The sequence below is a fragment of the Oncorhynchus kisutch genome, linkage group LG11 (assembly GCF_002021735.2).
Source record: "Oncorhynchus kisutch isolate 150728-3 linkage group LG11, Okis_V2, whole genome shotgun sequence".
Classification (NCBI taxonomy): domain Eukaryota; kingdom Metazoa; phylum Chordata; class Actinopteri; order Salmoniformes; family Salmonidae; genus Oncorhynchus; species Oncorhynchus kisutch.
In genome coordinates, this window is record NC_034184.2 from 10,313,997 (window position 1) to 10,325,675 (window position 11,679).

The window sequence follows — 11,679 nt, forward strand, 5'->3', positions numbered from 1 at the left end:
CATACCCATAACATGATGCAGCCACCACTATGCTTGAAAATATGGAAAGTGGTTCTCAGTAATGTGTTGTATTGGATTTGCCCCTTTCAGGTCAATGATAAAATATGCATTAAAGATGCCAGTCTAACGCAGACCATGGGGGACAGAAGAAGGACACCAGATTGGCGCACATTCAACCAATTTGATCTAACAACTGATTTGATCTAAAATATGTATTGTAACAGGCCCACAATGTGGTTACTAAAGTCCAATTTTGATATTTTGGGCTGTTTCGCTGCATAACATTCTAGAAGTTGTTCCTTTACAGGTTTATAAAAAGTGACTTCTAAATGCTAATTCCTGTTTATAAAATCTGGTAGCATAGCTAGCATACAGGAATTTGTGGTGTTAATCAAAGTCATTTTTAACTGCAATACTGTTGATTGGTGAAGATGACATGAACATTGGGGTTGACATCCATAGAAGCATTATACTACGATTTTTACAACATAACGTGAAATAGACATGTAAACAATAGCCTAAATGTAGGCAAATTTAGCTGGGGGCGAATGAGGAGATTTGGGATCTTTCCCTCACAGCATCTTTCCCCATGAGTTTCCATAGCAATTCCATTGTTTGGGTCGAGTTCCATTGACCTCTTTACCGCATCTATGGGTAGACTGGTAGCCATTTTGAGTGTACCAATGCCAGGAAGTAAAACCGGGAAGTGTACCATTCAATCTGTGCTGTGTTTGTTGAGTTAACTCAACTGACATTACAAAAAAATACATTCCATCGCAAGAGCCACATCAGTTAACATAATTTGAATGAACATTCTACATAACCTTGGAAATGATTGCATCACAATACCAGGCATCCATTGCGAGTGTAACCATGATTCTACCAGTCAAATTGACAGGGTTAGAGCTTCTGAGCTTCTATTCATTCTATTTATATGATCATAACAACAGGCCTTCTGCAACATTGATGCCTGCGCATAATTTTCGTGATGTTGTCAGGCAACCCGTCTATGGGACAAGGCCAAGGTTAAATGGAGACTCAACCTGAGGTAACTTTAATTGTGTGCCTGCCTTTCAAATGGTGCCTGAAGATCCGATTTCAGGACCTTGGAAAATCACCGCAACTCAGTGCAAGAAAAGCACTGACCGCGACTTCAGCACCACCACTGGCGAAGAGCACCACTCCAAGTGAGCCTTGCCAAGCACAGCAGTTGTGGATTCTACACACCTGTGTGGGCTTGCAAGTGTGTGGGTAGGCCTAAAACATTTATGTACTCCCTGTCCTTCCTCATGGGGCCCGGAGGGAACATCATGGCTCAACTGGTCCTCACACGAAAGAGGACCGGTCTGGCGGGGGTGTCGACAACACACAGACTGCTGGTCAATCTGGTGGTGTGACATGATGGTGGTGTGTGTGATTGACGGACCAGAGTTTGGGCATGAGGAAAGCATGGCGTAGCACAGCATCCCTCTAACATAATCTCTAGACACTTCATTAAGATTTCAGTGGTTGACTACAATTTGATTGCATTCTTATAGCCTACCTCTTCTTGTATATCATCCAAATCTTATAGCTCAACACCCATGATGTGAAGTGTGAAAATATTTTTTCAGCACCAGCATCACCAAGCTACAGTGTAAAAGATGCATGTGCGTCACTTCCGGTGCCTACATTATAGGACAAGTTGATGGGCTACCGCAACGCATCGTCTGAGAGAGAGAGAGAGAGACTCAATCCTATCCCTTCATTCGGAATGAGGGTTTTCATTAATTTCTGGAAGCGTTCCATTGCAAAAGCTTGCCACCTCCCATCGGCCCTCTTCCACTCACTTTTCCTTCACTGATCAGAATTAGTATCTTAGGTGAGGTCAATGGATCCAGTCAAAAGAGTTAGCTGTCATCTATCCATACCTGTGTACGATATAGGAGAGGGGACGAAGACAGAGAGGATGCAACAACTTTTGGAATGAGATGCGGCCAGGGCTGAGTGCGTGCGGGGGATAGCGCAGCTCTTGCTTCCTGTAGTCACACGGATAAATATTCCATTGACCGGGGTCCGAGTGAACTACAGCGCTCGCTCCAGCGGAGGACCGCACTTCTTCAGTGTATCCTGTTTTTCAGTTAATCGCAATGGGTATTAGATAATTAGGATCTCTTTCGACAAGGCGTCAAAGATGTGTTGGTGAAATCCTCATCTCACCACGGAAACGGGCTGCGCGCAGCTCAGCTCTCTGTCTCACCTGTGTGCGCGTCTGATTTGGGTACTCCACACAGTGCAAACGATGTAAGAACAAGCGGGAGATGAATCTAACGAATTTTTACTCAGATTTTGGACGTTTATTTTCTACGAATATTTCACATGGGGGACCTCAACATGAGCACAACAACTGGAGTTTACCGGAGGATACCAAACCCTACCCGCAATTGTTCTTATTTTCGGGACACGAACCGAGTACCATCGTGTTGGTGGTTATGTACTCCCTGTCCTTCCTCACCGGGCTCGGAGGGAACATCATGGCTCTTCTGGTCCTCACCCGAAAGAGGACCGGTCTGGCGGGGTTGTCAGCGACCCGCAGACTGCTGGTCAATCTGGCGGTGTGTGACATGATGGTGGTGTGTGTGTGCATGCCAGTTAACCTGGGACACCAGGTCTACAACGCCTGGGTGTTCGGGGAGTTTCTGTGCCGCACCGTGCCGTTCGTTCAGGCTGTGTCGGTGTCTGCGAGCGTCCTGAGCCTGGCCGTGATCAGTCTGAACCGCTACTACAGCGTGCACAACCCTCTACACGCCCGGTCCTTTTTTACCGGGCGGCGGATACTGTGCATGATCTGTGTGGTGTGGATCGTGTCGTCGGGGCTGTGCATACCGCTCCTCTTTATGAATACCACCCAAACTCTGTCGCTGCTGGACATCACCCTCACTGTGTGTGTGGAGAGCTGGAACCAAGTCAAACTGAAACAGAGATATAGCTTTCTGCTCTTCTGCTCTCTCTATGGATTCCCTGTGTTGTTTAACCTGGTCATCAGCGTGCTGACCGGCTGGAAGCTGTGGGGCAACGACGAAAAACGGACGCAAGATTCGAATACATTTGGCGTTACGCTATCACTGTCCCGTCTGAAAGTGCGTAAAAGGATCGCCAAGATGGTGCTGTCGCTGGTTGTGCTTTTTACCCTGTCTTGGTTGCCTCTGTATGTAGTGGACATATGGTTAGACTTTAACATGACTTCATCTTTAGAGAAAGAGGAGGATGATGTGAACCATGTATATGACGAGTGGATTCTACAGGGGAGACCCTTCGCGCTATGGCTGGGTCTAACCAACTCCGCTCTCAACCCGCTCTGTTATTGCTTCGTGGGTAACTTACACAGGTCTGCAAAACGATTCAGGAAAAGCTACAGACAGAAACTGTCGTCATTGTTAAGTCTGTCGCCACAGCAGTCCTCTATGCCTATGGGCAGCACCTCAGTGCCCAAGCTCGTACCCTATAGCAGGGCGCAATCGGAGAAGCGCGGCGCAGAAAGAAATGCCAATCCAGGCAACAAACTAATCAAAAGCAAGAGCCTGTCGTCTGTGACAGTGTGTGAGACTGTTTTTGACTGATTGACAGACAGACGGATCAAATGTTGGCCTACGTGGTATATCACATACTTATTTGTCCAATGGACAGGAAAACGTTCGTCCTACAGTTAAAAATAGGATATTCTGTGAAAATGTGTCTGTTTTCCAACGGAACCTCCGAAGCAAATGGAGATATTTGCCATAACTGAGATTATAGAGTGTGTTGCCCTTTTAATTATGAAGTGTGGTGCCGTCTTTATTATGGAGTGTGTTGGAGTGTGTTGGAGTGTGTTGGAGTGTGTTGGAGTGTGTGCCCCATGATTCCAGGACCGTTGATTAATCAAACGGTCGATGTAAATGATGAGCATGAGGTCCTATACCTAATGATCTTTGGGGATTTGGTTTCACTAAATCCAATTTCAAATGAAAGATATTTGATGTTGTTCTCATGGAGTGTACACAATAATGACATGCATCTCATTAAATATTTGTGCAAAAGGATAGTAGCCTTTATTTCGTGATTTAAAATAACATTCCCATTTATACTGTATGTGTAGGCTACAATGTCTAGCCTATTCCCTGTTTAAATAGTATTATTATATTTGTAATTTAAGTCCTATGAAGTAGAACTCATTCCATTCCAAAGTCAATAACAAAATGAGCTGTATCCAAAACTTAAATCTCGTCAATTATAATGAAACCATTATGCATTATTTCAATTATAAGGCTAATATTGTATGACTATCATCATAATCTACAGTTATAAATCCATTCAAATTGCTTCCATAATTGTGTTAAATTAGATTATTATTATACTACTATCATCATATTTTATATTCCTAGTAATTATTCCAAGTCCATTCAAATTGCCTCCATAAAGGACGGTACAGGGTCTAGATTAGAGTCTAGATGGATATCTCCATTCATTATTTCTCTGGCGAGGCTGTGACGCGGGTCTCTTGGCAGACGGATCGCTCCCTGCTGAATGGCACCGTGACGAGTTGAGTTGGCTCCGCCGCGAGGTGTGATGTGGCCCCGCTGGCGGCCGGGACACGGAGCCCGATGTCCGGATTAATGGTACTGGTGAGACGGCCCGATCCATGGTCTGTGGTTGTCTATCGCTGCCCAACGACAATCCCATGTTGACGCATATAGCGGAGCCCTGGCACCAAAACCAATCTCCTACCATCTGCAGTTATTCCCATGAACTTTTCCAGTGATATTTTGTTGTTGTAGAAAGTTCGCATAGAAAATAGATTCGACAACTGCTACGGTTCGTTTCCATGTAACAATATTGTGTCGATGAAAAAAAACTATAGACGTAATGATGTCACACAAAAAAACACTTTCACAAAAACCTACAGTGTCGAATAGAAATGAAGTGGTTGTTTCCATTTCCCATTTAGGCAAATTGTGCATTAATAAACTGGAAACAGCCTGTATTCCCCCCACTATCTGTTTTATGTCTCGGTTTGCCAGGTGTTGTGCCGAAAATCTTCCCCCTGACAGAATTATCCCCGCTCTTCGCGTGAATGCGCACACACTCAACGCTTCATTGATGCAATTTTCTTGCTAGTTGAGATTTCTGCTCTTCACTCCGTTGTCAGTTCAGCCTACATTTCACTGATATTAGTATCAGAAAGCTTTTTATATATATATATATATTTGTGTTCTTCAAGGCAGATGTCAATTATCACATTCGGCTGCGTTGAATTTTTTACATATTTTTTTTATAGCGGTTTGATTGCAAAAAAGGCACAAGTAATGTCTGCAGTTTTCTGTTTGGCTATTTGTTTCAAGTGTATTAGTCTATTTTTGTCATCTCTCCCATGTCTTATTCGACTAGTAGTTGTTCTGAAGTGTTTATTGCTTGCCTACATTTTACTCCCTCCTCTGTGTTTAATATAACACATACATTAATTATTAATTTCGGTTGCCTATCCTGACGAGAAGTTTGTTCTATAGAAAGTATTTGACTCTGATGTGTGCCACGGAAAGTATTTGACTCTGATGTGTGCCACGGAAAGTATTTGACTCTGATGTGTGCCACGGAAAGTATTTGACTCTGATGTGTGCCACGGAAAGTATTTGACTCTGATGTGTGCCACGGAAAGTATTTGACCCTCGTGACAAAATTAAGGAAATTAGAAGTGGGGATTTCGGCAAAGCCATTTCTTTCCTGCTGACCCCCCCCCCCCCCCCCCCCTTCTATTTCAGGATTGCAAGGCCTGTCACCCTTCATAATAATCTTGGTAGCTCATGTTGACCAATAGCGTGAAAGTATTTCTCTAGTGACAAAATTAAGGAAATTGGGGGGGGGGGGGCTTCGGAAGGCAAGAAAATGACTTTGCCGAAATCCCCCCGCCCCTTCTAATTTCCTTAATGTACCAACGTATCGCCATGGGCCATGCCATGGTGAAACTTGCACTCTACACTTCTGTATATCTGAAATAATTGGAACAAGGGGAACAATTACTTCAAGGTCTTAGAGCGAGTGACGTCACCGATTGAAACGCTATTAGCGTGCACCACCGCTAACTAGCTAGCCATTTCACATCGGTTACATAGGCATTTAGAATTAAATGTATATAGAACTTCACATTTGTGTGGAGTGAAGCCTCATAGTTTGACCTGCATGTTGACATGTACCTTCAAATTATTATTTATAAAAAAAACGTAGTTTCCATCATCATTTGTCGCAGTTGGACAAAATTACAATCCACCTGTGTTGGATAAAAATGACGTAATTAACCAGGTTTCCAACCTTTTTATGCATGTAAAGTAGCCTACATGTCGGATAACATGACAGTCCCGATGGAAACAGAACATTTGGCTGTAAACTTTCCAAATGTCGACAAAACAAAATACGCTACACAAGGTGGAATCTTTTTGTGTCGGTCAAATGTATTATGTGAGAAATGTCGGTGGAAAGGCTTTTATGTGAAAATATTGATATAACAACCATCATATGGAAGTAAACTTGGAGTCACATGATGACATGGTTTGAGGTCCTCCCACTACGACTCGTCGGGAAAGCATGCAATTTATTAGGCAACAGATTAAATCAATTATGATGAATTCCCCAGGGTTGTGAAAGTGCAAGGTGATAAGCTTGATGACCCTTTCCAGTAAGTATCAAGGGTCTAATCAATTCTGGTGACATGATCATCGATGCTTGGCTGCCGTTTGACAAGTGAAAATAATCTATACTTTGTCCATAATAATCTAATTGATGTGTGGGTCAATGGAAACCTGCCTACTGAGGCCACATTTATCTACACACAACATGGAGCAACATCACTGGATATATTGGAAAAGTGTTTCTGATTTTGCTTCTTCAAAGGGCGATGGATACATTTACAGGGCTAATTGCAACCATCAATGGGCACCAGATTATAGCCAGCTAATAGATGCGACAGTTGCCTGCTAGGGTGTTTCCATTTAACTATCTTGTGTGGATAAAAACTGCTAGAACTATTGAAGTCCGCATTAATAAATTGCCGTTAGCCTGTTTGCCCTTCCATCATAATTTATCACAATAAAGAATATGCACATCCTTGCTTCAGGTCCTGAGCTATAGGCAGTTTATTTAATTTTAGGCCAAAATTGAAAAAAGGGTCAGATCCTTAAGAGGGTTGGGGTTAGGGGGATAAGGTGACATTACCTAACATTCATTTAATACACCAATGGTAACATGATATTCTCTTACCTAATGTTAGCTAGTTACTGGCTAACTAGGTCTTCAGCCAGCATGATTCTAAAGGCGGCAGAGGGTCGTTTAAAACTCTGACGCAGTTGTCATATCGACACATCCCTCAGTGCTGCTGTTAACAGAGTCACAAAATACATGTCAAACGGGAGATGTATAAACATTTTTACGTCATCGATGCAATTTTAATGTTGTTTGAGTTGACTTTTTGTGAATCACCAAATTTGCTTGAGATAATTTTACTCTGTTCACTGCATCCAAGTTTCTTGACATAGCCATTTCAAAGAGCTGTCAGGCAAGCCAAGCTCATGAATATAAGCTCCATGTGCACTCAGCCTGTCTGTTCAAACTTCCTGGTAGTTGGCCATGAGAGAAAATATATATTTCCTCACATTTTTAGCATTTCTATCCCCTTAAAATATTATGGGTGATATTTTAATCACTCAAAAGGCTGTTTACATGGGAATCGGAATGACTGTTTGGGACCTTTAATAAAACATGGCCCTTTCTGATCAAGAGGGTAAAAGGAAACATTCCTTAACTGTAGGCTACACATTTGACATTTGAAACTAAATCATGATTGTGTTGTAGCCTATTTTAGATTAAACTATTTGACAATCATTCATTACAACTGAAATAAAGTATTTCATTTCTTCGTTTACCACGGCAAATCTATTGTGACAATTTATCCCACACATTTTATTAATTGAAAACTCATGTTGGTGCAAGCTCTTATACACTGAACAAAAATATAAATGCAACATGTAAAGTGTTGGTCTAATATTTCTTCAGCTAAAATAAAAGATCCCAGATATTTTTCATATGCACAAAAAGTGTATTTCCCTCAAATGTTGTGCACAAATTTCTTTACACCTATGTTAGTGAGCATTTCTCCATTTCCAAGATAATCCATCCACCTGACAGGTGTGACATATCAAGGAGCTGATTAAACAGCATGATCATTACACAGCTGCAACTTGTGTTAAAGGCCACTCTAAAATGTGTAGTTTTGTCACACAACACAATGTGACAGATGTCTCAAGTTTTGAGGAAGAGTGGATCTGGCATGTTGACTACAGGAATGTCCAGCAGAGCGGTTTCCACAGAATTGAATGTTCGTTTCTCCACCATAAGCTGCCTCCAATGTCGTTTTAGAGAATTTGGCAGTACGTTCAACAGACCTTACAACCACAGACCACGTGTACCTAGGACAGCCCAGGACCTCTACATCCGGCTTCTTCACCTGTGGGATCTTCTGAGACCAGCCACCCGGACAGCTGATGAAATTGTGGGTTTACACAACCAAAGAAGTTGTCCTCACTAGGGTCTTGACCTGATTGCAGTTTGGCACACTGGAAAAGTGTGCTCTTCACGGATGAATCTCGTTTTCAACTGTACTAGGAACATGGCAGACAGTGTGCATGGCGTTGTGTGGGCGATCGGTTTGCTGATCTCAACGTTGTGAACAGAGTGCTCCATGGTGGCGTTGGGGTTATGGTATGGGCAGGCATAAGTTATGGATAACGAACACAATTCCATTTTATCTATGGCAATTTGAATGCACAGAGATACAGTGATGAGATCCTGAGGTCCGTTGTCGTGCCATTCATCGGCAGCCATCACCTCATGTTTCAGCATGACAATTCACGGTCCCATGTCACAAGAATCTGTACACAATTCCTGGAAGCTGAAAATGTCTCAGTTCTTCCATGGCCTGCATACTCATCAGACATTGAGCATGTTTGGGATGCTCTGGATCAACGTGTACATTAGCGCGTTCCAGTTCCTTCAATATCCAGCAACTTTGCATAACCATTGAAGAAAAGTGGGACAACATTCCACCGGCCACAATCAAACTCTATGATAAAGAGATGTGTCGCACTGCATGAGGCAAATGATGGACATACCAGATACTGACTGGTTTTCTGATCCATGCCCCTACCTTTATTAAGATATCTGTGACCAACAGATGCATATCTGTATTCCCAGTCATGTGAAAGCCATATATTAGGCCCTAATGAATTTATTTAAAATTACTGATTTCCTTGTATGAACTGTAACTCAGTAAAATCTTTGAAATTGTTGCATGTTGTTTATTACCTCATACCTCTGCACGTTGACTCTGCACATTGACTCAGTACTGGTACTCAGTACATTGTCGATGACTCATTGTGTATTTATTCTTGTGTTGTTTTTTCTCTCTGTGTTGTCGGGAAGGGCCCGTAAGTAAGCATTTCACTGTTAGTCTACACCTGTTGTATACAAAGCATCTGACAAATACATTTGATTGGAAGAGAGAGTATGTGATACGTGATTGTGCTACAACTCTGATATGTGGTTGTCTCGCCTGGCTATATTGAGATGAATGCCCTAGCTGTGGGTCCCTCTGGATGGGAGTGTCTGCTACATTGTAATGTAGTGCTTTATGTATTATTTTTCTTCTGTTTTGCTTCCTGTTTGGACCCCAAGTAGAGTAGCCTCTGCAGCAGCTAATTGGGGATCCTAATAAATACTACTAATACTACTGAATGCAACTAACACTACTAAATACTACTACAGCCAGTCATCAATGTTCTTACCAACAGCAGGAGCCAGGAGTGAGCATAGCTAGTTAAGCTCATCAGGCTCAGGTGCAGCAACTCCAAGTGTTTCAGTTGCCATGGTGACTAACAAGGGGGCAGTAATTACAATTAAACAATTAGGGAGACAGAAAATAGAGAGCAAATCAAAATAACGTCTAAGACAAATAAGGACCTATAGTTAACAGTGTCTTCCACACCCTGGCTCAACCCTAAACCTAGCCATAACCCCAGCCATCACCCTAACCCTATATTCATCAAACTGTTGCAGTAGATAGTTTGTTGAACATATGAGCATCTACACATCACAGGAGGCTGGTGGCACCTTAATTGGGGAGGACGGGCTCGTGGTAATGGCTGGAATTAGTGGAATGGTTTCCATGTCTTTGATGCCATTCCATTTACTCCGTTCCAGCCATTATTACGGGGTGCGTCACCTGAGTGTGTTGATTCACTGATGTGGTCATCCTGTCTGGGTTGGCGCCCCCCCTTGGGTTGTGCCATGGCGGAGATCTTTGTGGGCTATACTCGGCCCTGTCTCAGGATGGTAAGTTGGTGGTTGAAGATATCCCTCTAGTGGTGTGGGGGCTGTGCTTTGGCAAAGTGGGTGGGGTTATATCCTTCCTGTTTGGCCCTGTCCGGGGGTGTCCTCAGATGAGTCCACAGTGTCTCCTGACCCCTCCTGTCTCAGCCTCCAGTATTTATGCTGCAGTAGTTTATGTGTCAGGGGGCTAGGGTCAGTTTGTTATATCTGGAGTACTTCTCCTGTCCTATTCGGTGTCCTATGTGAATCTAAGTGTGCGTTCTCTAATTCTCTCCTTCTCTCTCTTGGAGGACCTGAGCCCTAGGACCATGCCCCAGGATTACCTGACATGATGACTCCTTGCTGTCCCCAGTCCACCTGGCCGTGCTGCTGCTCCAGTTTCAACTGTTCTGCCTTCTTATTATTCGAACATGCTGATCATTTATGAACATTTGAACATCTTAGCCATGTTCTGTTTTAATCTCCACCCGGCACAGCCAGAAGAGGACTGGCCACCCCACATATGCTCTCTCTAATTCTCTCTTTTTTCTCTCTCTCTCGGAGGACCTGAGCCCTAGGACCATGCCCCAGGACTACCTGACATGATGACTCCTTGCTGTCCCCAGTCAATCTGACTGTGCTGCTGCTCCAATTTCAACTGTTCTGCCTTATTATTATACGACCATGCTGGTCATTTATGAACATTTGAACATCTTGGCCATGTTCTGTTATAATCTCCACCCGGCACAGCCAGAAGAGGACTGGCCACCCCACATAGCCTGGTTCCTCTCTAGGTTTCTTCCTAGGTTTTGGCCTTTCTAGGGAGTTTTTCCTAGCCACCGTGCTTCTACACCTGCATTGCTTGCTGTTTGGGATTTTAGGCTGGGTTTCTGTACAGCACTTTGAGATATCAGCTGATGTACGAAGGGCTATATAAATACATTTGATTTGATTTGATTTGATTATTATGAGCTGCCCTCCCTTCAGCAGCCTCTACTGCTACACATTATCTATATGGGACTCTGCAAATAAAGTGGGACCAAATGTTTTTTTAAATCTGTGAATAAAAGCAGGCCTAGCGTGTTGCTATGGTTTTACAGCCTCCATTCATCCAGCCAGTATACTCTTAGTATAATTACTGATAATTGTTGGTGATGGTTTTTATGGAGACATGAGAGAGAGAAGGGAACTCAGAGTACATTAACGAATCCTTCATGGTCTCTCACAACCCTTCAAGCTTCTCTGCCTCAGCGTCTTCTGTGAACTTAATGGAGATAATGGAGTCGTGATTAAAATAGCCATGTAGGTCTT

At 43.1% G+C, this 11,679-nt stretch overlaps 1 protein-coding gene across 1 annotated transcript; it reads left to right on the forward strand.

The window, feature by feature from the left end:
* Window positions 1–2,471: 2,471 nt before the first annotated feature.
* Window positions 2,472–3,599, forward strand: LOC109898954 (gastrin/cholecystokinin type B receptor-like). Its single transcript, XM_020494001.2, has one exon. It carries the CDS (start codon window positions 2,472–2,474, stop codon window positions 3,597–3,599), a length of 1,128 nt encoding a protein of 375 aa, XP_020349590.2.
* The last annotated feature ends 8,080 nt before the right edge of the window (window positions 3,600–11,679 follow it).